Raw genomic sequence first — 27,965 nt, 5'->3', positions numbered from 1 at the left:
TGCAGCTGGGCTCACGTTGGTGATGATGGATTTTGTCAATCCCAAGTCTGCAGCAGAGCAGGGTGCTGATGCCCAGGACCATCACTATTCCCATGTGGGACTGGAACCATTACGTCCTGTAGCACCTAAGTGCTTTCTGATTCCCACATGCTTTCATGTTTCTCCACAGCAGGGCTTCCCTGGTTAAACACCCTCCATCTGAAAGGCCTGAATGCTCTGCCGTGTTGTTCTCCATCCCTTTGGTACAGCCCAGCCCAGTCTGGCAGTGCCAGGACACATCCCCACGGCATCTCATCCTGCTGCACTCAGGAACAAGGGACTCAGAGCCCCCTGCCCTTACAGCAGTGTCCAGAGCCAGACAGACTGCCATCTCAGAAGCGCACCTTGCTTTTCAGAACCAAGGGCTCAGATGTTGCTCACAGCGCTCGGACACTAGAAGGCACTGAGCTCCCATCTGGAGAGCAGGATTGGGTCCTGTGCTGTGAGGAGCACCACACAACTCAGCAAGGAGGACAAGGAGAGCAGACCCAGGCAGGGCTGGCCCCCTCGAGTGGGGCCATATCTTACACACGTACATAAATACAGTTCAGAGAGGGGAATAGTGTTGGGAAGAGGCTCTGCTGCGCTGCACTCAGTGCGTCCCACAGCAGTCAGCAGCACGTGTGTCTGTGGTGCTCCAGGAGGGAGGTGGGCAATGGAGGTGCTCGTGGCATCCTTCACGGCAGCAGCTGCCAGGCAGCAGGGCAGGAGGCAGCTCCCACCACTTCAGGGTGTTCCTGTCCTTCCCTGTGACACTTGCTGGCACCAGGGCCACGTGCTCCCTGCTCATAGCACCTGTATCTCCCAGATCTGTGTGGGGCGTTCTTCAGCCACCTCCCAAATGATGGCATGGTCCCGGTCATATGATCGGCCACCTGCAAAGAGGAGAGTGGCCCCATCTGACACCCCATTTCTATGGGGTCCCTGGGACAGCAGTCCCTGTGCTGGCACCACAGCTTTACCTTTTACATCGAGAATCATATCCTCAAACATCTGGCTGTGAATCTGTCCCTGAGAATTGATGCTCCAGGCCTGACGTGGCATCCGGGTTTCAGACCACAGCACGGCCTTTGCTCCCTTCCCAGCTGGCCCGATGACCTGCAGGCTCATGGCAGGGGCAACCTGCGGTGGGAGGTGGTGGACACATCAGCCCCATCCCCTCCATTGCCTCCACCTGGTGAGGCTCAGGGGCTTTGGGTTTGGAGGTTTCATGTCAAAAGCATCTGGTTCTGGGGCGGAACATGGGGAAGGCAGGAAAACAATGAAAGGCGGGCATGATCAAGGTGATAAAATCCTCCAGTGTGGCAGAAATGCATTCATGTCTCCAGGAGAGACCAGAAGAAGGGAGAATCAATGGGCTTTGGTGACGAGGCTGAGGTTATACTGGGAAAAAACAGGTGCAAGCCCTAAAAGATCTGTCTGGGGCATTCCCAGGTCCCCTCCATCTCCAATCTGCAGCCCTGACCTGGTTTTTGAGCAGCCCATCCTCGTAGTACCAGACGGAGCTGCTCTGCTCGCTCAGGCTGGAGACCACCACGCGCCCTGCTTTCATGTCCTCCACGTCATCAGGGACAGACAGGTAGAGCTGCAGCTCCTTGCTCCTGATGCGGAAATAGATCCGCCTCTGGAAGGAGAGAAGCTCTTTTTGCTCAGGATCTCTGCAGCACCCAAGAATCACATTGTGCATGTCTCAGCGCCAGGGTGATGGCTGTGGCCCTGGTTCATTTCACAGCTGGCACAGCATGGCTCGCCATGCTGTGCTGCCAAGGCATTGTGCAAGGTGCTTGCCCGTGGGGTGCATTTCGCCACGACAAATTGCAGGGAGGAGCATGGAGCCGAGGTAGGTTGGCGGCACTTTTCATGGGTGAGCACTGGCAGCAGCGTGCCGCTTTCCCCAGCCCCATTGCACCAGGGCTGGTTTGGGGCTCCCTGGGTGCTCACCTGGCGGATGGGGTAAAGGGACCCCACGTGCTGCAGCCCACTGTAGGTCAGCCAGTTGGTGATTTCAGTGCACTCCAGCAGCCACTGGCGGCCTCGGAAGTCACCATGCTCACACAGCACCCAGCTGCAGAGACGGGCAGAGTGCGGTCAGCCTCAGTGGGCAGGCATCCAGCTGGGATGGGAACACTAGGGCTGGGCTCACTTACATGCCACCTTTGACACGCACTGACAGCACGTGGTTGTTGAAACCCTCTGCCTGGAGACTCCGCACTTCATTGTTCAGCTCGATCTCCTTCCCCTCGAAACACTCCAGGCCATGCAGGAAGATGGAGGGCTCCGAGAAGAACTGCAGGAGGGGGCAAAGATGAAGGTGTAAAGGGAGAAAGCTGGGGAAAGCCAGCACCCACGTGTATGGATGGGCTCTGGGGCTGGAAAACAAATGCTGCAGGAAACAAGGAGGCTCCTGAGGGCTTCTGCCCCAGCAATGTTGGATGGACACTCACCACTGGGACCTTCTTCAAGGAGCAGATGATGGTGGAGGAGAGGCAGCCCATGGCACCCAACGTGGGGTACTCACCCTCGGACAGCACATGCTGCTCCCCAGTGAAGGCCTGGCTGTCAAACAGGATCCAGCTGGCAGGGAGCAGAGGAGCATGTTTGAGCTGATGCAGCCATCATTGGGGGTGAGTGTCTCCCAGGACTCCCCATTCTATTCCCCGCCATTGAGACCCCAGTGCCCTACCTGCCCCCACGAACCCTGCAGGAGCGGGGCACAAAGTTGTCGGGCAGGGCACTCTGCTCGTCCTCAAAGGCAAGGTGTTCCCCCAGGAAGTCAGGCTCCGAGAAGAGCAGAATCTGGGGAGGGGGCATGGAGGGACTCAGTGAGGCAGGCAAAGCAGCACTGTCACCATCCCACAAAGAGTGGTGACACCAAGATCAGTGTGTCTCCCTCCATACCTTGGAGACGAAGTGCAGGTTGTGTTCCCTAACCTGCAAGCAAACAGAGTGGGACTGGTTGCCAGCTCACCCAACCATGAGGCACCCATGGGTGTGCAGGGGGGATCCAGATTCTGGGGGTCCATGCACACCCACCTGCAGGATGGGCTGTGCTGAGGCAATGCGGCAGTTGGTGGCCCCCCAGTCCTCAAAGTTGCGATACACTCCCTTCTCCAAGATGTATTGCTCACCCGAAAAGTTGGGGCCCTCGTAGGCCACCCACCTGCCAAGGGGGTGCAAGCTCAGGCTCAGGTTTGGCCATCCCTATGTCCCTTCTGTCCCTGTGTCCCATGTTCCATACTCACACACCACTCAGCACATGGATGGACTGTGTGATGGTGCCATAGCCGGCCAGCTGCGTGTCGGGCAGTGCCTCACTCAGCTCCACGCTGGGACCCTCCTCAAAGTCCATGGCCTCGAAGAGCACCAGCGCCGGGTCAGAGAAATCCTGCAGGGACAAATCCCGAGCCCTCAGTTTGTTGTGGGGAAGGGATTGGAGAATGGCTGCTCTCCATAATACATGACCTCATGGCACGTGGGATGGTCCAATGCCCTCACCGTCCGTATGAGCCGTAAGGACATCAGCTCCTTGCCGTAGCCACCCCACTGCCGCCAGTCCTGGTACTCTCCTTCCTCCAACAAGTACTGGTGGCCACGGAAGCCCTCCTTCTCATAGCCAACCCAGCTGTGTGCAGGACACTGAGATCAGACGAGCACTGAGATCCTCCCAGCCGAGCGTCTCTGATATGTGCCACCTCACTGCTGTCCCGCAGCCCCCAAGCCCTCTCCTGTGGGTGACCCCACTGCTCACCAGCCACCCAGGACACGCATTGAGCCCACAGTGGGCAGCGGCAGTTCAGGCAGGCGCTTCAGGTTGTAGACATCCCGGCTGATGATGAAGCTGTGTCCCTGGAAGGCCGTGTCCTCATAGATCAGCACCTGCGGCTCGCCAGGACGCTCCACCACCGGGCAACCCTGGGAAATGGAAGTAGAGGCAGAGTGATGTGCTCACACAAAATACAGCCCCAGTGCTCCAACAGCCATTGCTTACCAGCCTGATGGGATGCATGGAGCAGATGGATGGATCCTTTGCTCCCCAGGCCTTCAGGTTGGGGTACCCGCCTGGCTCCAGGACATAGGGGTCATCATCAAAGAAGGGCTTGGAGTAAACCAGCCACCTAGGGAGGAAATACCCAAATGCTCGTTGGTGGCTGGGAGCATCCCATGCCAGCAGCACCCCACTCCCTGTCCTGCTCACAGTCCCGAGTGCACAATGATGGAGGAAGCAGTGAGTGACTGCCCCTGCACACGGGTATCCTCAGCCGAGTCACTGAACTGCAGCCTGGCACCTTCTCCATTTTCCTCAGCAAACAGGCTGATCTCAGGCGTGCGGTAATCCTGGTGTGGGGAGAGCACAGAATGAAGGGTTGCTGAATTTGGGAGGGCTCTGCACCCCATTTTCCAGCTGCTCACCTTCACCACCCTCTTGAAGGAGCCGATACGGAAGGGCCGACTGCCACGTGGCTCATCGCTCTGTCCATACACTATCCAGGGGTTATCAATCTCCACATCCCCCTCTGCCAGCACACATTTGCGCCCATGGAACCGTGGTTTCTCATACATCACCCACCTGCCATCAGGGAAATGCCCATTGCCATGCTTACCAGTCTCTGCCTAATGGCAGAGTGCGGGACATGGCCATACGGAGCCTCCAGCAGCATGGGTTGGGTGGGGACATCCTGTCACCACAGTACTGGCTCATGGCCATAACCATTGCCCGTGGCAGAATGGTGACCACTGAACATGGGTTGTGACACAGCCTCCTCCCCAACTGCCCCCAGCCGTGTCCCTGCATGGTCCCTACCCGCCACGGATGACCCTGATGGAGATTTTGTGTGACAGCTCCCAAGATGTAGCATCGGGGACATCACCCCAAATCTCCCGTCTGTGCCCTGCGAAGCCGGCCTCAGAGAAGAGGATGATCTGGTTGGGGTGACAGCAGAATGCTCAGCACCGTGGCCCCATGGCCAGCCCTGCCCAGCCCCGGCCCCATGCCCCATACCTTTCCGGGTCTGGTGTTTATCTTCACAGAGCCCTCCTTGTCATCCTGCTGTGCGCACCCGAGGACACATGAAGAGTGCAGAAGGACATCAGCCGCACCAGCCATTGCCTCAGCCCAACAGAGCAGTAGCCAAAGCCTCGCGTCTACAGCCAGCAAATCCCTCCCACTGCCCCGAGCAGCCACACCTCAAGCATTCCTGCACTGCCTGGAACAGCCTCTGCCCAGCCCCTGCCCTCTTCACTCATCCCCGCACCCTCCTATCCCCAGTCCTACACCTGCCCATCCCAGTACCCTCTCATTACCTACACTAGTAGCCTCGTAGTGCTCATTCTGATACCTTCCCATCACCCATCCCAGAACCCTCCCATCTCCAGCTCAACACCTTCCCATCCCAGTACCCTCTCTCACTGCCTATGCTGGTACCCTCCCATCACCCATCGCAGCACCGTCCCATTGTACTGGCAGTTATGCAGCACAGCTTCCCCTAATACAACGCACCATCTGTAGGCTGGAAGCAGGGGAAGATGATCAGGAGGTTCAGATCTGACACCCCCTAAGTGCCCCAGCACCCTCAGGCACTGCTCCAGGGCCACACTCACCGGGATGTCGGTGGGGTATGGGGTTCCGGCACTCTCTGGCTCTTCAGGAACAGGAGGACTGTGGTCATGACTCAGTGCTTCCAGCTCAGTGCTGGGGTGGTCACTAGCACCCATACCATTGGAGACCCCATTGTGGGTGCTGGCAGAGGACACGAAGCGGCTGTAAAGCATGCTGTTATCCAGGCGTGAGTAGGGCTTGGCCTCATCTGCTGCAGCTGCACGGTGCTCCAGGAAGTCAGAGAGCAGTGCCATGCCTTTGAGGACATTTCCTCGGAACAAAATACTGTGCTCACCCGTGGCCCTGCCCTGCATTGGCCCCCCCAGGAGTGAACCCAGCTCCCCATTGCCATTCTGAGCTTTCCTCAGTGCCTTCTCCCCAGGGCTCAGGTAGGGGTTCTCGATCTCCTCCTCCTCATCATGGCTCTCAGTGCCCTCTGGGGGGGTCTCAGCTCGTTGTCCCCCCCTTCCCCATGCCAGCAGCTCCTGCAGGGCAACAGGCAGTGAGATGTGGGTGCGTGGGGCCACGCAGTCCTCGTGGATGGGTGGCAGTGCTGTGCAGCGACCCAGCACTGAGGGCCGGGGCTGGCGTGGAACCTTGGGTGCCTTTCGTATCTCTGAGGGCTCCATGTTGCGCAGCGTGTCCACAAAGATCTCCATGTCCACCACCAGCTCAGGATCCTCCTCAGATGCATCTGGGGGACTCTCTGATGCTGGAGCTGGGGACTCATGGGAGGTCTCCGGGATGCACTCAATTTGGGGCTTTGAGATGCTCTTGGATTGAGGTTTGGAGACACTCTCAGGTTGAGGGTTTGGGGTGCTCTCAGGTTGGGGTTTAGGGACACCCTCAGATTTAAGTTTTGGGACATTCTCAGGTTGAGGTTTTGGGGTGCTCTGAGGTTGGGGTTTGGGGATGCTCTCATGTTGGGGTTTTGGGACACTCTCAGGTTGAGATTTTGGGGTGCTCTCAGGTTGGGGTTTAGGGACACCCTCAGATTTAAGTTTTGGGACATTCTCAGGTTGAGGTTTTGGGGTGCTCTGAGGTTGGGGTTTGGGGATGCTCTCATGTTGGGGTTTTGGGACACTCTCAGGTTGAGATTTTGGGGTGCTCTCAGGTTGGGGTTTAGGGACACCCTCAGATTTAAGTTTTGGGACATTCTCAGGTTGAGGTTTTGGGGTGCTCTGAGGTTGGGGTTTGGGGACAATCTCAGGTTGAGGTTTTGGGACACTCTTAGGTTGAGGTTTGGGGATGCTCTCATGTTGGGGTTTTGGGACACTCTGAGGTTGAGATTTTGGGACACTCTCAGGTTGAGGCTTTAAGATACTCTCACTTTGCGGTTTTGGGACACCCTCAGGTTGAAGTTCTGGGACACTCTCAGGTTGAGATTGTGGGACACTATCAAGTTGGCATTTGGGGACACTATCAGGTTGGGGTTTTGGGATGCTCTCAGGTTGACGCTTTGGGACACTCTCAGGCTGGGGCTTTGCAGTGCTCTCAGGTTGGAGTCCTGCAGTGCTCTCCATAGGAGGCTCGGGAATGCTCTGTGTATCCTGGGCCACACCATCATGATTCTTCACCATCTCACCCTCCTTCATCACAACTTCTGTATCTTTTGGAGATGCTCGTGCTCCACATAACAGCTCAGGTCCATTGCTTGCTCCCTTGGAGATGTTTTTGGAGATGCCACCAGCTTCCTCAGAGCTCTCTGTCCTAGGCTGTATGGCTGAAATAGAGCCATCCCTATGCACTGCACCTCCTTCTCCCGCTCCAGACCGATCTGTCAGAGGACACTGGGCACTGGTTGTACTGGTTTGCAGGTCCTGGGGTTTGTCTCTGCCTCTTGGCATTGCATTGGTCATGGATTCATCTGGCTTTGAACATTTCTCCCTGGAGGATTCCCTGGTATCCAGGGTGCTCAATGAGCTTCTGCCACGTGCTGTAATCTTGGTGATGCCACCACCATCTGGCTTACAGCCTCTCTGATGCGATGAGGGCACAGTGATGGCTTTGCACGCTCCATTTTGGGTTTTCCTGCCCTCCTCTGCCTCCCTGCCCTCCCGCAGCACAGTGACATGCCTGGCCCTGGGCTTGGGGTCACGGGTTGAGCGCTGGCAGCGGGGCGCGGTGGGGAGCAGCACGCCATGCATGTAGCTCTCGCGGTGCACGGGGACATCTCTGGGCGCAGGCACTGTGTCATCCTCCCGCTTCTCCTCCCGCCGCCGTGGCGAGAAGACCTGTGAGAAAATGGGGCCGTGCGCTGCCAAGTCCTTCAGGATGCTGACAGAGGACGAACAGCTGTGCTGCGTCACCGCGCTCGGCCCCGACGCCGTCTTCTCCACAATCTCCCTCTCCCAGGCCTGCAGCAGCAGGGAGACGCGGGAGGGGCTGCCATCCCGCCCCCCCCCTCCTGCCGTGTGCTCCAGCCGTCGTGACACCAGCGAGACTTTCTGGAATCGGGATCGGCTCTCAGGTCCGGGTGCTGCTGTTTGCTTCATGCTCAGCTCGGCACTGGAGACGAAGCCCTTCGCCTCACTGTGCTGGAACGGCAGATCCATGCGGGCCCTGCCACCACGCAGCAGGGCTGGTGGAGCTGCAGAGAGAGGCACCGGGAATCCAGCTGAGCTGAGACCCCAAACCTTGAGCCCATCCCTTAGGATGGTCCTCCCCTCCATGGTCCCTTAGAACATTCTGGGGGGTCTCAAGCACACAGATGTGTGTGCTCCTTTGTGTCTCCTTAGAGCCCCTCTTGGGATGCTCACCCATGCATGACCCGGGGTACCACCATCCCTTCATTACAATGAAATAAAATTCAATGCTATGCAACAACACAACATGAAATGCAATGCAATGACATGACACAACATGCAGCACAATGCAACGAAATGCAACAAAATGCAATACAACTGCATGAAATGTAAGAAATGCAATGACATGCAATGCAATGCATTGAAATGAAACGCAGTGCAACAAACTGCAATGCAACAAAATGCAATGCCATGCAATGTCTGCACGTCCCAGCGCTCTGCCACACCACCTGGGCAGGATCTGGCTGTGCTGTGCTCTGCCCCGAGCTGCAGGATGAGTCAGGAGGGCGCAGGACTGCACCGAGTCAGCAAAGACAGCAAACAAACAAGCCCAAAAAATAACAGGGAAGCAGCTCCATGAGGTGAAAGGGCCTCAGTGGGGCTGTGCCATAACACCCAGGGGTTTTGCAGGAGGTTGGGGCCAGCAGCATCTTCCCTTGATCATGGCAATTATTGCTCAGCAAAGATGGGATTGCTCCATCCACATATGAGGCCCCATTGGCACAAGAAAATGAGCTGCGTTAATTACCCGCTGCTTGCACCCTGATCAGAGCAGGCACCAAGCACCCTGTGCCGTGTCCCCATGCTGGGCAGTGCTGGATGCTGCCGGGGAGGACATGGGCACCCTGAGGCCGCGACTGGCAGAGTGACGCCATGCAGGGCTGTCTGACTGCCCCAGAATGGTTTTATTGCTGTGTTTGGGATATGGAAAGCAGCTGACAAAGCAGCTGTGGGTGAATGAGCCGGAAGCGTGGCAGCATCTCAGCATCTCAGCATCTCTCAATTAGGGGCTGTTCGGTGTCCCCAACCCAAACACCAGCTGTATATGGGCTGCAGGGACAGCAGGAGGGGTTAGCACTTGGGTATGGCCCAAAGAGTGGTAAAATTTAGCACTTTCTTGGCTGGGGATGGGGAAGGCCCTCCATGGGCTGATTCCTCATGATGAGAAATGGATTTCTCCCATGGGGCCACTTCCCCCATCCCTGAGTCAGCACTGGACGCTTCCCATTTTGGGGTTCACCCGGGGCTAGACCCCTCCAAACCCCATCACATCTGCTCTGCCCTCCACAAGAATATTTCAGTGATGGCATAGGAACATTGGATCCTGCCCGCCTGCCACACACCCCAGCCCGGCAGGTCTTTCTGGTCTATATAGGAAGGGTTGGTGTCATTTTGCAGTACGCTATGAGACCATGTCTGGGATAGCAAGCAGGACTGGATGTAGGAAGAGCTCAGGCAGGGGCATGCATCTGCATCAGCAAAGCTACATCTGGATCCACAGAGCCACTGCTGAATCCATAGGGCCACAGCTGGTTCTGGCACCCAGCGTGTGCTGGGGGTACAGAGGGCACACCACCTCCATGCTCTGCAGCCCTGCCTGGCACCAGCACCCCAGATAGAGGCAGGTGAGGATGTGGCCGTTCCTACATGCTGGGACACGCTGCAATGAAACCCAGCTGTATTGTTGCAATGGGCACCTGGCACAGCAATTAATCACCTGTCCCACCCAAGCAAACCTGCTCAGCTAATTGTTGGCTCCTGCTATTCAGAAGGGTCTCTCAGTAGCCTGATCAGGGCTCCTGGAACCCAATTAAGATGCCTGCAATGTAACGAAGAGACCAAGGGCTGGGTGGCAGCAACCTGTGGCCAGCTTTGAGCTGGTGGCCATGGGGAAATCTGGCCCTGCAGACACACTGGGATGTTCCCAATGTCTGCAGGTGAGAGCGGACCCGCTGCCTCCAGGAAAATCAAGAATTTGGTTTGAGTGGCTGCTGCACAGATCAGGACTAATAATTAGGGCAGGGCAATTTCCATTTCCCTTTTTGTTACCCGGTGCTTCCACAGGCACACGCCCTGCAGAGAGGAGGGAATGTGGGTGGGCAGGGACCCTGCTATCTGCTAGCCACAAGGCAACTGGGGGTGGGTGAGCACTTCTTTGTCCTCAATGGGCGTGAGGATGTGCTTTGGGTTGGGAATAGGGTTAAAAGCCTGAAGGAGTTGAAGCCGAGTGGCAGAAACGGGCTCTGCGACCCAACCCGTGCCGACATCAGCTCAGGGGGACCAAACGGCAGCACCGGCACTTGGATCTGAGCACGGCTCCGAGTGGCAGCAGGTGCCCTACAGCTCCTGGCCCCCACAGCATCCACAGCCCCAACCCACACCCCACGTACCTGCCGCCCGAGGGTCCCGCCGCGCCGGGTGGGCACCGCACTGACCGACCGCACCGAAGGCACTGCGCAGGGCTCGGGGTGCTGCTCCCTGCACCGGCACGCCGCGGCTGGGCGGACCGGCAGAGTCACCAGGCGAACACCCAGCCCTCGGTGAGCACCCAGCCCTGGCGAGCGGAGGTTTGGCATTCCTCAGGTGCTGACAGCCGGGGAGCCGGTCGGGCTGGTTCCCCAGCAACCCGGCTCCTCCATTTCCTGAGACTCAGCAGCGCCGGTTGGGGGACCGGCCCGCCTGGGTTGATGAGGCCCCCAGAGCCCTGCCGGGCCACCTTGGTGGGACCTTTGTCCCATCCGCCGCCTCCTCCCACCACCGGGTCCGTCCCCAGTGATACCGGGTGTCCCGGGGCTATGGTCACAGCTGAATTCGTTGCCAGGACTCAAAGCACGTGGCACACAAAGGGACAGGGTGATCACCATGGTCATCCATCATCCCTGTGCCATAAGCACTCCGCTGCCCCCCAGGGGGACAGAGAAGTGATCGCGGTGGCCTTGGGCCACTACAGGAGACATGGCCCGGGGGGGAGTGCACTGTCCTAGAAAAGCTCGGGGCACCGGCCCTGGCTCCTCGTCCTGCCATCGGCTCCCAGCCTCATCCCGGGCCGTCGCCCCACGAGTCACTGCTGGCTCAGTGCACACAGCTACCATCCTGGGGACGTTGGGGCACCCTGCACCTCAGCCAGTAGTTTCAGGGTGGGATCTGAGGAGCTCACAGTTCTGCTGTCCTCCACCTGCTGACACTTTGCCGGTTCGAGATGGACTCTGTCCTGCTTGTCCCTATTGCAGGGTTGTGAAATCCCTGGGAAAGCCACACCGTGGAGTCTGGGATGGGGTCTCCAGCACAGGAGATTTTGGGAGCAAAGGTTGGTGCTGCACTGGAGCTTCTGGAGGAGATCAGCGCCGGTATTTGGAGAGCAAACAGGGCCCTGGAATAAGGGCAGCACTGTTACAAAGGAAGGAATTTTTACTGAATAAAACCACAGGAATAATGCCAGCTGCCTTCCCCAGCTCTGCAGCAGGGGGGGACAGGAGGAGCTGTGTCCCCGTGGCACTGTGGTGGTGGCACAGTGCGAGCTCAGGGTGTGAGAAATGAAAGCAGCCCTGAGCTTGTACTGTGCCACCACCACAGTGCCACGGGGACACAGCTCCTCCTGTCCCCCCCTGCTGCAGGAGAAAAGCCCGGGCATGAGTCACATTTCGCAGGTAAGGAAGCTGAGGCACAGCTGGAAAAGGGATACGAGAAGGTGAAGAAAGAGTGGCCATCTGGGCTGACCTAAAGCCCAGCCACATCTGCAGTGAGTTTCCAGCTCTCAGCACTAATGAAGGGGCTGAGTGTAGGGCAGAGACTGCAGCAGCCATGGGGCTTAGAGGCGATGGGCTGTGAGTGGGCTGTGGGGTAGCACCTGGAGGAGGGGAGGAAGAGAAGAAGAAGAAGAAGAAGAAGAAAAAGAAGGAGAACCCCTTTTGCCATTTAGGAGGCAAGGACAGGGCTTTCTCTGGCCTGCTGGAGGCTGCTGCCTCTGGAGGGGCTGCATCAGAGGACAATCTCTTTCAACTATTGATTTCCCTTTATCAGAGAGCAGGAATATGCATGGGGCTGAAATCCTGATCAATCCCTGCTCTGCAGCCAATCGATCAGAGCTGCCCTGGGGCTTTTATCAAAGGGAGCTGGGGTGCAAAGTGGAGTCCATGGACCTGGGCAGGACCCCTCACTCTGGTAGCATAACTCTGTGCCCCTCCCATCCTACACAAAAAGTAGGGAAGTGTGGCACCATGGCACACCCTGAGCAAGCACTGCTCACCCTTCCATCAAACTATACTGATGCCAAGGGAGTGCTTTTGGAGTGCTGGGATTCCCTTGTAGGGCATCCCTGGGAGCACACCTGTGCATTGAGCCAGTTGATACATCCTCGTGTCCCCACCAATGGGAGATACCTGAGAGCCCCTCAATCACAGTGGAGCTCATTAGGGGCACTGGCCAAGGGGGAGGAGCAGCATCACAACCTCTGTTATTGATTGCTTCGTAGCCAAAGGTCAGCAGCACGTGCACAATGTTGGGAGGAGGGAGGTGGGTGGCACCAGGGTGGTTGGGGACCATGCCATGGTGGCAAGCACCAGCTTTGGGATCCCTGATGTCCCTCAGTTTCCCCAACAGAAGACTGGAAGAATTGGGGTGAATTGGCCACACAATGGTTGTCAGCACCCAACTGGGGCTCTGCTGATGGGGAGAGAAGTGGCAGTAGGCTCTGTATGTGCAGCCAGGAGGGCTAAGCCCAATGGGATGGGCAGGGGGGCAGCTTGATTCACCCCAAAGCGGGCTCTGTACCTTTCTGATCATTCACACATCAGTGCTGCCAATGCTGGGAAGTGACACCACAGAGACAGCCATTGAGGCCAGCCATCAACCTGACCCATACAACTGATTTCACACAGCCCTCAGGCTTCATCCTGTGGGGCTGGGACCCAGTGGGCTAGGTGGCACAGTGGTGCCTGGCACTTGGTCAGGCACTGCTGTCCCTCACCCCAGCCGTGTGCATAGGGGAAGATTTACCGTCTGTCAGAGCCGGGGCCAGAGGTCAGCAGGGGTCAGAAAGTCCATTTCAGAGAGGTCACTGTCCACTTCTTTCAATCTAATGAAGCCATTATTTGTGAAAGCGGACGCTTTGCTAGCTATTCCCTTGAAGCGGAGCCGGGCACAGCGACTGGCTCTGAAAGAACAGGAAGGAGTCCCTTTCCCGTTCACATGTGCCATTCAACAGGCCCCAAAAACAAATACGCCACACACGGAAAGAAGTCGCCAGGACAGGGGGTGGATGGGAGGATGGGACAGATCCCAGTGGGACACTGCCTGGAGGTGCTGTGCTCGAGGTCGTGTAATTGTTCAGTCACCAAGGATGGGCAAAAACTGGGGAATGTTAAGTAATGGTGTCGGCAGGAAGCAGGGGAGGAAAGGAGTGACAAGAAAGAGTATTCCAATTTTTTATTTTTATTTTCTCACTCCACATCCCTATCCAAATTATTCTGCAAAGGAAAATGAGAATCAAAGCGAGCTGCCTCAGATTGGCCAGGAGAGGGTGCCAAACGCTGCCGCTCCCTTGGACCGTCCCGGAGCGGCGATCCCAGGAGCAGGGAATGGGGAACAGAGCAAACACCCAGACAGCTGCGTGTTGGTGGGAAGCGGGAATGGAAGTGGCACAAAGAGGTCCCCAAGGAGCAGGGGAGGGACAAGGAGCTTGGTCGCTTATGATGGCACATGGCGAAGGAATAGAAGGACTCTCCGTCTGTCCTCTCTGTTGCCATAGTGGGAGGGAGGAAGAGCATCCAGCCAGACTCTTATCTGCTACTACAGTAGATTGCTCATTGTCTCTGAGGACTTGACTTAAGAGTGGTGTTGGGATAAGAGACTTGTTAGTGTGGATTCCTCCCACCACGTCTATCCCCGTTGTCATAGGTGTAAAGATGATGGACAACCTATGAGCATCACTGCATTATTAACACCACTGCGTGCTGGTAGCAGTACCTCCTGCTCTGCCCATCCCCGCTGCATGAGGTCATCGAGGCTCAACTGGCTGCGGGCACCAGGGCTATGTCCTCACAACCACCAAGGCCCAGTTCACCCACCTCCCTGCTCTCGTTTGCAGAGAGGAAAACCAACCTCCTCTTCCTCCTCTTCTTCCTCCATCCCCTAAAACCAAAAGAGCTCAGCAGCGATGGGGCTACGTGGAACTCCCGGGATTGGAGGGGTCTGGCGGTGAGCGGGGCGAGAAAAGGGTAAGAGGAAGAGAAGGAGAAAGAGAACGAGGAAGAGGAGCAGGAGGAGGAGGAGGAGGAGGAGGAGGAAGAAGGCAATCGTCGCGCAGAACCCTGGACAGTGCGCGCTTCAGCACCACGGACAGCTCCATAGCGCCCGGCCCAGCGGCGCCCCCCACGCGGGATCCCCACGCGGGATTCGCCTCGGGGACCCAAAGCCTCCCCTCCCCTCAATGGACGCCCCGCGACTTTCCGTATGCCCAACCCCCGCACGCTGCCCCTTCCCCACGCAGTGGGGCCACGCAGTTCGGAGTCCCGCGTGGGCAGGCGGCTCTCGGCGTGGACGATGCCACATCGACCTCCCGTGGAAGCGTCCGGGGGGGAGGGGGGTGGTTGAGAAAGGTCACAGAAGCTGGGGCAGCCCACGCGCTGCCCGCACCGCGCGGGGCCGCGGAGGCTGCGGGAGGCGCTGTGCCCCCGCGGGGCGGGGAGGCCGCGGGCAGTGTCCTCCCGCCGGAAATGGAGCTGCGGTCACTCGGCCCTTTGTCCCGCCCGACCCCGGCCCGCTCTCCCCACAGCCACGCATGGGTGGGGGGGAGCTGGGACGAAGTCGGGGTTTCGGGGTGATCCCGCGTGCAGCAATTGGGATGAGGCTGCGGGAAGGTCGCGGAGTCCCCACAAAGCGCTCGCTTTCCCTCAGTGCCCCCCCAAAGCCCAGCCCCACGCGCGACCCGGGCGGCTCGCAGGTGGCGAAACGGCGTGGGGAACCCCTCGAGGTCCGGGTATCGGTGTGTGGGGGGGTCCCATCTCTTCCCCGTGTCTTCCTCTTGACAGGTGGCCTCGCCCCTAAGTGGGGGGGGTCACACCGCCCCCCACCCAAATCCCTCCCGGAATGTGTCGCTATTAGCGGGGGGGGAAGGGGGGGTTAATTAGGATCACGTGGGGGCGGGATGGCGGAGCGGGGCCCGGCGCCCCCCAGCCCCGCGGGTGGGTCCCGGCCTGGGTTGGGGGTGGGGGTGGGGGGGCAGCGGGGGCCGCTATTGTCTGAGAGAATTTGGGAGCCTTTGAAAAAACCCTCCCGCTCCCTCCCACCCCTATTGTTGGAGTGAAGATGGAGTCAAACCTCTCCCGGCTCCCTCCTGTCGGGGTCTAAGCCGGGCTTTTTTGTTGCTTTTTTTTTTTTTTTTTTTTTTTGGGCTGATACCCTCAAAGCTGGCCGAGGAGGAGGAGGGAGGAGGAGGCGGTAACAGCCACAACTCGGAATTTGCAAGCGAGTGTCGGGATGGGGTCTGTTTCCAACCAGCAGTTTGCAGGTTAAGTTATATTATTGTCGCAGCCCTCCTCGGCTCCGCGATTATTAATAACGGCGGCAGAGTCCGACGGGGGTCTGGGACCCCCCAGCCCCGCTGTGCCCCGCTGTGCCCCGGGCCCGGCGTGGGGGGATTTTTTTCCAGCCCAGCCCCGGGCTGAGCGCAGGAGCTCAGGGCTGTCGGGTTGGGGTCAGTGGGGAGCAGAGCTCCTGGTGGTGCAGGGAATCCTCATCGCAGCACGGTGTGCTGGGGTAGGAGGGTCGGGTCAGTGTTTTAGGGGAATTTTTCCGTTTTTGTTCTTTTCGGATTTTTTTTTCCCAATATCTTTTCCTTTTTCTTTTTTTTTTTTAATCCTCCGTCTTTGTTTTTTGTTTTGTTTGTTTGTTTTTAGCGATGTATTTTGGGCTGCTTTCTTTTGATTTTTTTTTAATTCCTTTTTTTTTTTTTTCTTTTTTTTAATTTTTTTTTTTTTTGCCTAAACACTTCAGGCTGGAGAACGGCCCCAGCGCTCCCACCCCCGGCCGCACAGCGGTCCCACACGCACACACGTGCGGGCTCAGCAGATCGCCGCGTTTGAGTCACGGCGGTCATTATTTTGCCTTTCCCATCAAGCAGGACCCAACCTCGGTCTCTTTCCGTTCCTTCCCTGGGGGGCGGCGGGGTATGGGACCCCCTCAGCCCCACTCAGGTGCTCGCTGGCTCTCTCCCCAGGTGCGAAGCCGGGCGAGGAGCCAGCCGGAGATTCACCCAAAGCCGAGAATGAGTCCCAACCCCTGCATGGCTCCGGCATCTGTAAGTGGTTCAACGTCCGCATGGGCTTCGGCTTCCTCTCCATGACCGCCAAGGGCGGCGCGACGCTGGACTCACCCGTCGATGTCTTCGTGCACCAGGTATGCTGCGGCGGGTTTGGGGCTGGAGTTGCTGGGGTGCAGCTTCAGCATGCTGCCCTGAGGATCACTGTGCCGCCAGCACAGTGGGGACCGTCGCTACTGCCATCCCAAATTGGTGTCCTGGGGGTGATGGGACCCCCCACGTTCGGGAGAGGAGGGCTGAGAAGTGCAGTGCAGCCCTTGGATTGCTCTCCAGGGAGCGACCTCATAAACTGATCCTAGGGATCGTTTAATTTTCTCATCGCGGTTCATGGGGAGCTCTCTGGAGAACTGGATGCAGAGAAGCAGGTGCCTGTTCGGTGGAAAAAGGGGTACATAAGGCACAGTGGAGCAGGGATGCTGCTCACCCCGTGGAGGGAAAGGGGAAAGAGCTGCATTTCCCCCACTGCCAGGTACAGGGTGCTCGATGCCCCACACAGGGATGCAGGATGGGGCTTTCCCGAACTCATCCTCAATGGGTGGGGGTTCAGTCCACGTGAGCCCACGTGAGCTCAACTCTGGGAATTGGGGAAACAAAACCACCCATAACATGATGACATGCACTCGGTCCCTCTGCTGCGTTTTGGGGGACAAAGTCCTGCTGCAATGTGCAGTCAGTGGGCTAGGGCTGCACTTCATCCGGCATGGCACAAAGCACGCAGGATCACGCACGTGCCCCTATGGATTCCATACCATAACTGTGGTTTTGTGTCTGGGTTTGACCCACGTGCATCACACTGGTGTCCTGCACCCAGGAAAACTGCAGCTTTGGGGCTGTGGCTGCTCAAAGTCACTTTAGTGGTGGAGAATGGATCCAGCCCCAGTGGGGACCATGTGCAGGAGTTGGGGAAATGGGACTGGGATGGAGCCTGAATGGGGGCCATGTGGGCAGTGCTGGGAGGGAGATACGGGTTCGGTGCTGGGTGCTTGGCAATGGGGCTGTGCACTGAACCTGGGCTCCTGCTCCTCCAGGGATAGAAGAAACTGTCGGGGATGGGAAGCAGTATGGGAACACAGGGGATAACAATGTCTTTGGAGCAAACTCGGGTGGTTTTGTGCATTTGATCGGGCGCAGGATGGGAACAGAGTGGTGCTGGTGATGGGTCCTGAGGAACTCCCAGCCCTCCTTTGGCAAAAAGAGGAATAGGGGAGAACCGAACCCCTTCTTTGTAGAAGCCACTATGCAGAAGCGCTGTTGAATTTCAGGCTGAGGTCTCCAAACCTGCTGGAGAAAGCCGAGCTCTGGGTTCTTCCCAGGAGCAGCAAATGGGTCTTTGCATATTAGCGCTGTGTCAGTGGGGGGGGAGCCTCCCTCCTGTCCCTCTCCCCAGGCTTTATTGCCGCCAGACAGTCTGGTTTCCTGATTGCTCTTGCTCACATTCCTGTAGGAAAAGAGGATGAGTGGGGTGTCCTCCTGGCACTCCCCATTTGTTGGGGTCACAGAGACCAGAGCAGGGTTTGGTGTGCTTAGAAGGCAGCGAGCACTGGGCAGTTTAGGATACAGGGTGGCACTGGGGAGCCCAGAGTGGGTGCATGATTCTCACTGCCCAGACATATGCAGCAGAGCCAGGATGCTCCTGGCACACGCAGCCACCAGCAGTAAGGCCGTTTGGGGTTGATGCAGTGTTTCCATTGCCACTCCATTTGCTTTTGGTGTAAAGTCACTGCTTTCCCGCAGTGAAGCCAACTGGGACTGTCCCACTGCAGGGCATTGCCAGCATCGCCTCGACCCTGCTGAGCACCCAGGGAGAGCAGGTCAGACCCTAAAGGGCAAAAGACAGTATGGGATCAGGGTGCTGCACCCGGCACCCACCCAATCATTGGGGTACAACAACCAGAGCCCCCCCAGAGTCCTCCCCTCTTCATTTACATATGTGAATGATGACCCACAGGAAGTAATTGTGGGAAAAAGAAGGGAATTGGCCTCTTTAGATCTATTAAATCACTTTATTACAGGAACCAGGTCTGAATGGCCCTGCTCTGCAGGGAGCGCGTCTCCATCTCTCTCCCCCTTTATCTGATCACAAAGAGATTAAAATCTCGGCAGGACAGGAGACTAACAGGGCTCCTCCAGGGCTGCCTTTCCCTCTCATTGTGAGCTCAAAATGAGGCATTTGGGTTAAAATGCCTCCCCTGGACACTGGAGATGGATTCATTTGGGGGCTGTGGTCCTGCGCTTGCAACGGTGCTGGGATGAGAGGGGAAATCTGAGTGCCCCATTCCAGCATCCCCAGAGCTCAATGCCTGCAGTAGAGCAAGCACTGCCCTACAGCCCTGGCTGAGAGCAGAGGGGATGGGGCTGCTCCCAGCCGTTCTGCATCTCATCTCTGTGTCTCAGAGTATTTATCCAACCTAACAAGCTGAAATCCTAGATAAAAGTGAGAACGTTTGGTAGTTTTCTCCTTTTCATGATTTTTGGCATGGAGAGTTGCTGGGTGCAGCTGGGACTCAGGGGTGCTGCAAGGGTTCATTTTTTGACATCTTGGTGACATGGTCCCAAGTGGCCATACCAGAGATGTGACCAGGACGTGGCCATCGTGTCCTGCCCAGGCAGGGGGCTTGGTTCCCCAGGTGTCATTGGCCCCAAGGGTCCTGCAGTGGGCATGTGGCTCCATCCCCACCAAGGGCTGTGGGGAACAGGACAGAGGGGCACATCGGTCACCCTTCTGCTGTAGGTTCCGTGAGGGCTCCCTGGGCTGGTGCCGTGCCCCTGAGCACAGCCAGGACTGATGCTGATGGGAAGTAAGCATGATGGGAGGTTTTAAGAAAAACACGTGTTGGAGGGCAGCCCCATCCCAGAGTTCTGCAAAGGCACACACAGGAGGCTTCCCCCTGGAGTGAGGGGTTCTGCCTTTGCAGGGCTGAGCTATGGGGCAGGATGCAGCCCCATGGGAAAGGGAAGAGGCAGCACATCGGAGCAGCGATGCCTTTGAGGTCAGGGGGGCATAAAAATCTGTTTTCCAGTCTGGTGTGCGATGCTTCCGCGGGTGCAGGATGGAGCTGCGGGACAGAGCACTTCCCTCAGAAGGGCTCCATGGGGCAGAGATGCACTTTGGCCTCTCTGCTTTTGAGGGGAGGGGAGGAGTGAGTAATCCTTTTGTTTTTGTTGCTATTATTATTTTATTTTTATTTTTAAATAAGTGCAGGGATAAAATTACATCACAAAATGCACTGCTGCGTTCTGGGAATGGGAATTGTTGGGAATGCCGTGTCTGTCTGATGGCAAATCGTGAAAGAGAGCGGCTTTATCCCAGCCCTGAAACCTCCCTCAAGATGCACACACACAAAAAAAAGCCTCCTGTCTCTGTCTAAAGATTAACTGATGGCTGTAGGCACCTCCCTTCCCCCATCCGCTGCTCTCGAGCCCCCAGGGTGACGGCTGGGAGAGAAAAAAACCCTTACATGGTCTGCGAGAGAAAATGGTTCAAATGAATGGGATTTCTCCCATTCTCTGAGCTCCATCCCTGGCCACCCCCAGCTCCACCATTTCTGAACCCACCCCACATTTATTTACTCCTAAAAATAACCTGAATGGAGACTGAGGGAAGGTACTGCGCTCCCGGACATGTTCCAATATGGGAGTATGAAATTAATATGCAGCAGCTGATCCTAATTAGCGTCTGCATGGCCACTGCTGCTGCCCCCTCCCTGCACATGGGAAGCGCATAGGTTTGGCAACCTGGGGCTGGTAAAACAGAGTGGAAATGTGGGTTTAGGGCAGGTGACTGTTAAAGAACCTTATCAAATGTGTTGTTTTACCCCAAATTAACCTAGTATTTAATTTCACTTGCCTATGGTGGAAAATGAAAAGAATGCCTGATTACTTTGACAAGAAAATTGATTTATTTCGGATTTACTTTGAGGAAATTGGGCAGGAATACAGAGCCTGGAAAGCCCCAGTGATGTTTTGGTGCTCACTATGCTGGGTTCCCCCATCCCTGTAGCATCCTTTCTTTCCAGGCTCAGCAATTACCCAGTGTTGGCACCAGCGCTGGGCTGCAGACGCTCCCTGCTCTGCCCCAAAGCTGCAGCACCAGAAAAAGATTTGCTGTGGAATTTGGGAAGAGGAAATTCCAGACAGAAATCACTGCTGTGCCAGCCCGGACTGGGCAAGCATTACCCCAAGGTGGGTGAGCGCAACCCCTCTGCTCCCCCTGGCACAGGAGTGAGGAAGGATCTGCTCTCTGCCAAACCCAAACTGGGTAAACACAGGCTGCCCCAATTGCCCAGGCCAGCTCAGCACCAGAGCTGCTCCTACTGCAGCATCCCACCAGGCTTGTTTGCCCAGAGATTTCAGTTTAAAGCAAAGCAATTCCCGCACAGATAAGGGCGAGGTGCAGTGGCTGCTCCGCCCGAGGCCCCTCTGGACACAAAGATGATTTGATTGAGTGGCCGGGGCTGGCTGGAATAAACGTCCCCTTGTGTCACGCTGGGGAGGCCGCGGGGACAATGGTGACCCTGGGGCCGGCTGAGCCCCTCCAGTGCCCAGCAGAGTGGGGGCAAAACTGGGGCTGCCACAGAGCCTCTGCCACTGCCTGGGGAGCAATGTTGGGTTTGGGATGCTCCAACCCCAAAGGGACAGAGAGGGTTTGTGGGATGAGAAGAGGAGGTGGGAGGTGCAGGTGGGGAAGGGGAAATGGGCAGAATTGGGGTGCGGGGTGCACTGGGGCAGTGGGCAGTGCTCAGCTGCTCTTGTGTGGAGGCTTTGTCTGCGTTAAATAGCGGTGGTGGGGTTTGGGATGGGTGGAGGGCCCACAGTGGGGCTGCCTGGCACCGCAGGGAGTGGGGGCAGGCAGTGTTGGTGCTGCTGCTGCTCCTTGTCCTACTGGTTAACTCTGAACCCTACTGACTATAAGCAGAACCCCATCAGTACTATGCTTCAAAACACAGTTTTACTACAAATGCTTTGTGTTTGAGAACTGGGGGTCACTCAACACCCTCCCCACCAAAACCACCTCCCCAAGACCAACCCCAGACCCCAAACCCTGGCCTCTCGGCACCATGCCAGTGCATGGGGCACAGTGGAGCTCAGGGGGGCAACCACAGCACAGCAGAGGGGCTGCCAGCCCCATAGCCAGCGAAGAGGGTCAGTGGGGCCGTGTCCATGCTGGCCACCCTTCCTCCCCCCGCCGTGGCCTGGAACTCCTGGAATTTGGCCGGCGTGAGCGCGGCCAGCCCTTTGTTCTTGCTGGCCAGCCCCGGTGGCTCCCAGCCCAGGCCCTCCCCTACACTCCCCCTCGCCAGCATCCCCAGCTCACTCTGGGCCCCCCTTCCTCTCTTTATTTTTTGGGGAGGAGGGGGTGTGGAGGCCTGGGAAGGCTCCTGCTTTGTGTGTGGTGTGGGACAGGGGCTCTGGGCCCCTTCCTTTCAGATGCAGGAGGTATGCAGCTAATTCAATGGGCTGCAGTTTGATTACCTATCTGATAACAGAGGAATGCCAGCAATGTGTGTGTTTTGGGAAGGGGGCAGGGGGATGCGCAGGGACCACCAGCCACTCGCAGCTCACTTCAAAAGGCCGCAGCGGGGGGGAGAGCTGGGGTGCCATGGCCGCTGCCCCCCTCCTTCCCCGGGGAGAGGGCGTTTCCTTTGGCCTTTTGGCGGAGGGGGCCCGGGGCTGAGGAGGCTGTTGTCATCCTCACCCACTGCTGGAAAATAAATAGCTTCCCCATCATGTTGCGGCAGCTTTGGCTCCAGTCCTCCTCTTCCTCATCAGCCAAAATGCAGCAACGCTGGGGAGAGAGATGGGGGAAGAAGGAGATCATGATCATCAGTGAGGAGTGGGACCCAGAGAATGGTGCCAGGGTCCCCCCTGCCACAGTGCAGCTTTGCCCCATTGCATGGAGCAGAGTGCTTGTGAGATTTGGTTGCTGGCAGTGTAAACACAGCTGGGCTGTAAACACCCCAATGGAGATCTCTGCGGGAGATGGAGGTCTGCACAGGCAGCTGCCTCGTGTCCCTCAGCTTCCAGCAGTGCCTCCAGTGTCACCAAGCAGAGTTCAGCTCCTCCATGCCCTGAACAAGTCTCCTGCTTAGGTGGTACTCAGCAACCTCTGGATGATGATGCCCAGCACCTCAGAATCATTAAGGTTGGCAAGGATCACTAAGATCATCTAGCCAACCATCAGCTCATCACCACCATGGCTGATAAACCATGTCATAAACCTGGTGATGCTCAGCATCCTCACCATGATGAACAGCCCGGGGGAAGCTGAGCTGGGACTAAGTAGCCATGTTTATGGTTACACTGAGCTTACCAGAGGGCTGCTTGGTGGCAGGCCCTGTGGTGTGGGTTTTGGCACTGTTTTTGGCAACAGAGGCTCTCAACAGAAAAGGTGGTTCCATTTGGAGGGTCCCCCAATCCCCATGGGTGAGCAGATGTAGGTAATATGGCACTGCCCGTGGGGTTTGTCCCACCCTGAGCCAGACTCCAGGATGTGGTGGTAGGGACTGGTGTGGAGAAAGCCCCATGGGAGGTTTGGGAGAGGAAGCAGGGAAAAAACAGCAGGAAAAGGGGCAGTTCCTTAAACCCCATTGCATTTCCACTTCCTCTGTGCGCTCACAGATGCATGCACGTCCTGCAAGATTGCACTGAGAAAAATCACTCCTAAACAGCAACAACTCAATTTCCTCCCTCTCTGCTTTCCTGTGGGTGTCCCCATGTGGGTCCTGGGCAGATCTGGGAGTGAAGTGGAAAAGGAAGAGGGAAGTGGTGTGGCTGCCCTTGCCGGGCAGCATGCCCGTGTTGCATCCCTGTGAGAAGCGTGGGTGGCCACGTGACAGAACTTGCAGCCCATGAATGGGAGATGCTCCATTCATAAAAGCAGGGTCCTACGGCCGCGTGTCAGTGCTGAACTCTGCCAGGAATCCCAGCCCAGCGACACAGAGCTGCTCCTCCCTCTGACAGCAAATCCCTCTTAACTCTTTGCTTACGCTCGTCAGACTTCCACTAACAAAACAGAGCAAAACCTCTGCTCAAATCTATGTTTGGGATGTGGTGGAGCTTGTCCAGCAGCGATGCTCATGGCATGGGTAGCAGGAGATGTTGGGTGCATCTCCACTCCCTGTGATGTTGTTCTGCTGAAATGGATGTGTCTCATAAAAGCAGAGTGGATTTTTCTACCCCCTCCCATCCTGGGTTCTTCTGAACTCCCAGATTTTCTTTCAGTCTTGCTCTGTGCGGTGATCCCAGTGGGACAGGGGATGCCCCCAGCAGCCACAGCCAAATGGCAGCTTCATTGCTGGGCTACTTAAAGGGCTGGAGCTTTAGGATTACCCTGCTCCAGCATCCAGCTCAGCAGCTTTTTAAGGATGCTCAAGCAAAAGCAGCACAGGGTTGGGGTGAGCTAAGGCCAGAGGAGACTAGCTTTTGGGAACAGCCGTGTTATGTCACAACAGGCAATAGCAACCTTTGGGCCCCAGAGAAAAGCTCCTTATTGTTCTGCTGAGTGCAGCGGGGAGGGACCAGAGGACACTGCCCTGAGGGCCCCAATTCCTACCCCAGCGTGCTGCATCCTCTGCAGCTCAGCTGTGGTTTGGGGCGAAATCTTCTGGTCGTGCATCCATGTCCCTCCTGTTCTGACTTTCAATGGGGAGGAGAGGAGGGCTGCACGTGCATGTGCAAAGCCTTGAGATCCCTTTGTCTTTTCAAAATGAAGTTTTGAATGTCCCTGTGAGGTCTCAGCCTGCAGCTTTGGGAGCTTGCAGGGTGCAGTGCAGGGTTGGAAGGGGAGAAGGGGGCTGCTGGTTTGCAGTGTGGAGAGCCAGCATTTTGCAGCAAACCCTGCAGATATTAGGGTCAGAGCTCCTTGTTTGTTGGGTTAGTGAGCGCATCTCATCTCTGCATTATCAAATGCAGAGATGAAAAGTGCACAGTCAGGCTCGGTCCTGATGCCCACTCCCTTGAGTATGGCGGAGGAACATCAGCATCCTGGCACCATGGGATGGGACTCATGGTGTGCAAGCACTGACTGCCATCCTCTTCTCCTCAGAGCAAACTGCACATGGAGGGCTTCCGCAGCCTGAAGGAAGGTGAAGCCGTTGAATTCACCTTCAAGAAATCCTCCAAAGGTTTGGAGTCCATTCGAGTGACCGGCCCAGGGGGCGTCTTCTGCATTGGCAGTGAAAGGAGACCCAAGGGCAAGAGCCTGCAGAAACGCAGATCGAAAGGAGACCGGTAAGGGGCAGATGGGGCCTGATCTAGGGCTTGCTCTGAGCCCTGTGGGTGCCAGGAACTGCCTGGGGCTGGGCTTTGATGGGGGCTATGTGGTCAGGGACCCCTCGTGTTGCCCTGTCCTGCCCAGTTTTGGCAAAGGGCTGCAGGGCACGGTGTGGGCAGCGACCCTTCCTCTGAGAAAGCCACTTCCTCCAGCACTTAATGAGTGGCAGATGCAGCTTGGTGGGGAAAGGGCAGAGAGGCAGAAGCAAGAGGGCAGAGGTCGGGGACACCCCGGGCTGACACTCCCCTTGTGTGTGGGAGCCACACTGGGCTGAGCTGGGCAGGGATAATTTTCTCTGAGAGAAACCCTTGCTTGTGGGGAGGAAATGACTGGACGTCCTGGCAGCGGCTCCCACAGGAGCCTCTGAGCCCTGGAGCCACTTCTCGGCCGGCCCTCAGCCCTGCTGCCCGGGATGCTGCACCTCATTTTCCCAGCGAGACTGTGCACCCCAGCAGGGCTGCGTCTGCACCCCCATGTTTGGGGCTTCCAATCGGTTGGGAAGGAACTGGATAAGGAAAGGAAAGAGCGATGCTCACAACTTTGGGTTTCCCAGTGAGTTAGAAAACTGGATTCTGCCTGTTCCTGTTGCACCAAGCACTGGCAGCTTGTACCATGGAGTAACCTGCGATGCAGGTTCCACAGACCCAGGGTCCATTACCACAGTGGTGCCAGAAGGCTGTGAGCCCCCCGTTTCACCCCCATGTGCTTGTTTCCAGCACGTGGGTTTGCTGCCATCTCCTGGGTACCAGCAGCACCACTGGGACAGATCTAAAACCACCGGGAAGCAAAGCCAGGGCCATCTCCAGCCCCAGTGAGTCCTCTCCTTTTGTTTCCCCTCCTCGAATCTCTCTCCTCCCCCCGCAGATGCTACAACTGCGGCGGGCTGGACCACCATGCCAAAGAGTGCAAGCTGCCTCCGCAGCCCAAGAAATGCCACTTCTGCCAGAGCATCAGCCACATGGTCGCCAACTGCCCTGCCAAAGCTCAGCAGTCCCCCAGCTCTCAGGGAAAGCCTGCCTACTTCCGCGAGGAGGAGGACATGCACAGCTCGGCCCTGCCCCCCGAAACCCGGGAATGATGGTGGGCGGCAGGGAGGGCTAACATCAGGATGGAGAGGCTTTGGCAAGGCAAATGGGGAAGGACGAGGGCAGAACCTTATTCTTCTTAAAGCCCAGCTTTAATTGGAATGGCTCCAAAAATAGGAGGGGGAGCATCCAACGCACCTCTCTCAGATAAAATAAATAAATAAATAAATATGTTCATCTTAATTCTCCAGGAAGCTAGGAGGAGGAGCAGAGAGGCACAGCTCAGGTGGCTCCTTGCTCCCTGCCCCATGGCCGGAGCAGGGAGGGACGAGAGTGGCAGGGCTGGGGGGGATGCCCGCAGGCCGGCCTCATGGCCCCCACAGCTCCTCACCTCTGAAATTGGGCTGGATGTGCTGATATTTACCCCACAGAGCAGCACATGCCTCAGTGGAGCTCAGCCTTCTGCGTGGATCAAAGCCATGTGGGACAAACACTGCTGCTGCTCCTCCTGCCCATGCTGCACCAGACCCTGGGCTGAGCCTCCCATAGGTACATGAAAACGGGGACCCGAGGTGACAGCGGCTGCCCTCATCCCTCCCCAGCCTTGTCTTTATTTATTGGCCCCAGCAACAGCCCTTCTCCTGGGGCCAGACGCCCCCACCATGCCAAAGCCAATGCCAAGTGAAAGCTGCACTAGGATGTGCGTGAATGACGTATCTTTGGGTTTGTTTGTTGTCTTTGGTTTGTTTTTTTGTTTTTGTTTTTGCTTTTTTTTTTTGCTTTTTTTTTTTGCCTTTTTTATATAAATATTCAGTTTTTGTATTTTTGTATATTTTAATCTTTAAGAAAAGAAGAAAAAAAAAAAAAGAGAGAAAGAGAAAGGACGTAATTCCTGCAACTTATTCTCAGGTATTCGAGCAATCTCAGGGATAAAATACCTCTGTAGCCCAGTGCTGGACGGAGAGGAGGGTTTTTTCTAACAGCACAAAGATGTGACAAAGTTTGTATTGGAAGTGTAGATCTACCTCACTGGATGTTTGCTAGGTGGACTGACATGTTGTTGAGCTTTTTGGTTGTGTTTTTTGGTATGTTTGGGTTTTGTTTCCTTTTTAACTGTATTAATAGAATATCTTTCCCTTCTCTACTGGACGAAGGAGGAATTTGGGTCTGTGAGTCCATGCACAGGGATGGAGAAGCCAGGCAGTGCTGCAGGGCAGGGAACAGCTGCTAGAGCCCATGTTGGCTCCCCAACTCCAGATTTTCTCCCAGCCCGGTGGTTTTTGAGGACTGTCCTCCATTTCTCTCTCCCGTTTACATGCCCCCTTCCTGCTGCCCCATGGGAATGCTTTTGTCCACTCTGTGCTGGATTCCCCATCACCTGCGGGCTGGGATGCCCCACAGGCTCCCAGCAGGCCATGGGGATGGTGACCTAAAAGCCAGAATGGGGATCCCAGGGCATGCAGTGTGAGCTGACAGCAGCCAAGGAGGGTGCTGAGAGACTGAGCATTGTCCCGAGCCCTCACTTGTCCCCGGGCTGGGACCTGCTGGTACTAGGGGCCTGGTGCCAATGTGGACCCAACTCATGGCCAAGGAGGGCAACTGCTCTATCTCTCTGCTCCCTTCCTGGCTTTCCCCAGACGAGGGCTCAGGATGGCTGCGGGATGCTCTGCATCCCTTCTTTTGGGTCATCAACACTCCACAGCCCGGGGCTGCCTGGAGCCTTCCCAGTGAGGGGGTCTTATCATGCTGGTGTCTCAGGACATGTGCACGGTTTCTGATGTTCTTTACTAGAATATAGGTTTAGATGTGGAGCAGGCTGGACCAGATGGAGAGCATCTACTTCAACCTCACCGGCAGCAATCACTGCACCTGATGATCCCTCCGGGGTTTGTTTCTGCCCCAAGTCTACCCCTGCCATGAGGCTTGTGGGGTTGGAGAGCAGCTCCCAGCTGAACCTGCCCTGCTCCAGTAGTTCCTATGGTGAGGTGGTGGTCTCTTCTTGGGAGGGTGGGGGAAGGACCTCAAGTTCTCGACTAGTGATGAGATTTAGACTAACCCATTTCAGGAAAACTGCTTTTGTCTGAACGGGGTAAATGCAATAGAGCACACCAGGCTACGTGTCTAACCCTGG

General features: G+C 56.7%; 2 protein-coding genes across 6 annotated transcripts; one reads left to right on the top strand and one right to left on the bottom strand.

Moving 5' to 3' along the window:
* Positions 1-532: 532 nt before the first annotated feature.
* On the bottom strand, positions 533-10,987 carry CRYBG2 (crystallin beta-gamma domain containing 2). Of its 5 annotated transcripts, none has more exons than XM_085209023.1 (19): positions 10,611-10,981; positions 5,638-8,225; positions 5,039-5,083; positions 4,841-4,959; positions 4,450-4,606; positions 4,235-4,374; positions 4,028-4,154; positions 3,788-3,951; positions 3,535-3,661; positions 3,282-3,424; positions 3,073-3,199; positions 2,938-2,991; positions 2,723-2,835; positions 2,484-2,613; positions 2,187-2,326; positions 1,981-2,104; positions 1,505-1,663; positions 1,002-1,161; positions 533-914 (listed from the first exon to the last, which is right to left on the bottom strand). In XM_085209023.1, exons 2-19 carry the CDS (start codon positions 8,188-8,190, stop codon positions 826-828), a joined length of 4,671 nt encoding a protein of 1,556 aa, XP_085065149.1. In that variant the 5' UTR covers positions 8,191-8,225; positions 10,611-10,981; the 3' UTR covers positions 533-825. The 5 variants fall into 5 exon arrangements, with proteins under 5 accessions (XP_085065149.1, XP_085065148.1, XP_010721537.3 ...); XM_085209022.1 differs by having other exon boundaries at positions 5,039-5,086; positions 10,611-10,980; XM_010723235.4 differs by having other exon boundaries at positions 2,938-2,970; positions 5,039-5,086; positions 10,611-10,978.
* Positions 10,988-15,696: 4,709 nt separating this feature from the next.
* On the top strand, positions 15,697-26,122 carry LIN28A (lin-28 RNA binding posttranscriptional regulator A). The gene is made up of 4 exons (XM_085208657.1): positions 15,697-15,727; positions 16,436-16,614; positions 24,582-24,766; positions 25,674-26,122. Exons 1-4 carry the CDS (start codon positions 15,697-15,699, stop codon positions 25,885-25,887), a joined length of 609 nt encoding a protein of 202 aa, XP_085064783.1. The 3' UTR covers positions 25,888-26,122.
* The last annotated feature ends 1,843 nt before the right edge of the window (positions 26,123-27,965 follow it).

This window comes from Meleagris gallopavo, chromosome 25 (assembly GCF_905368555.1).
Source record: "Meleagris gallopavo chromosome 25, MGAL_WU_HG_1.1, whole genome shotgun sequence".
NCBI lineage: Eukaryota > Metazoa > Chordata > Aves > Galliformes > Phasianidae > Meleagris > Meleagris gallopavo.
The sequence above is the reverse complement of the archived record's forward strand: the minus strand, read 5'-3'. Positions and strand labels throughout refer to the sequence as shown.

Coding starts and splice junctions, on each gene's coding strand:
- CRYBG2 (XM_085209022.1), bottom strand. CDS start 8,190: ATGGATCTGCCGTTCCAGCACAGTGAGGCGAAGGGCTTCGTCTCCAGT. Junction 4,375..4,449: donor CCTTCAAGAGGGTGGTGAAG/GTGAGCAGCTGG, acceptor TCCCCACACCAG/GATTACCGCACGCCTGAGAT. Junction 3,952..4,027: donor CCATGCATCCCATCAGGCTG/GTAAGCAATGGC, acceptor TCCATTTCCCAG/GGTTGCCCGGTGGTGGAGCG.
- LIN28A (XM_085208657.1), top strand. CDS start 15,697: ATGGGGTCTGTTTCCAACCAGCAGTTTGCAG. Junction 15,728..16,435: donor TTCCAACCAGCAGTTTGCAG/GTTAAGTTATAT, acceptor CTCTCTCCCCAG/GTGCGAAGCCGGGCGAGGAG. Junction 24,767..25,673: donor CGCAGATCGAAAGGAGACCG/GTAAGGGGCAGA, acceptor CTCCCCCCGCAG/ATGCTACAACTGCGGCGGGC.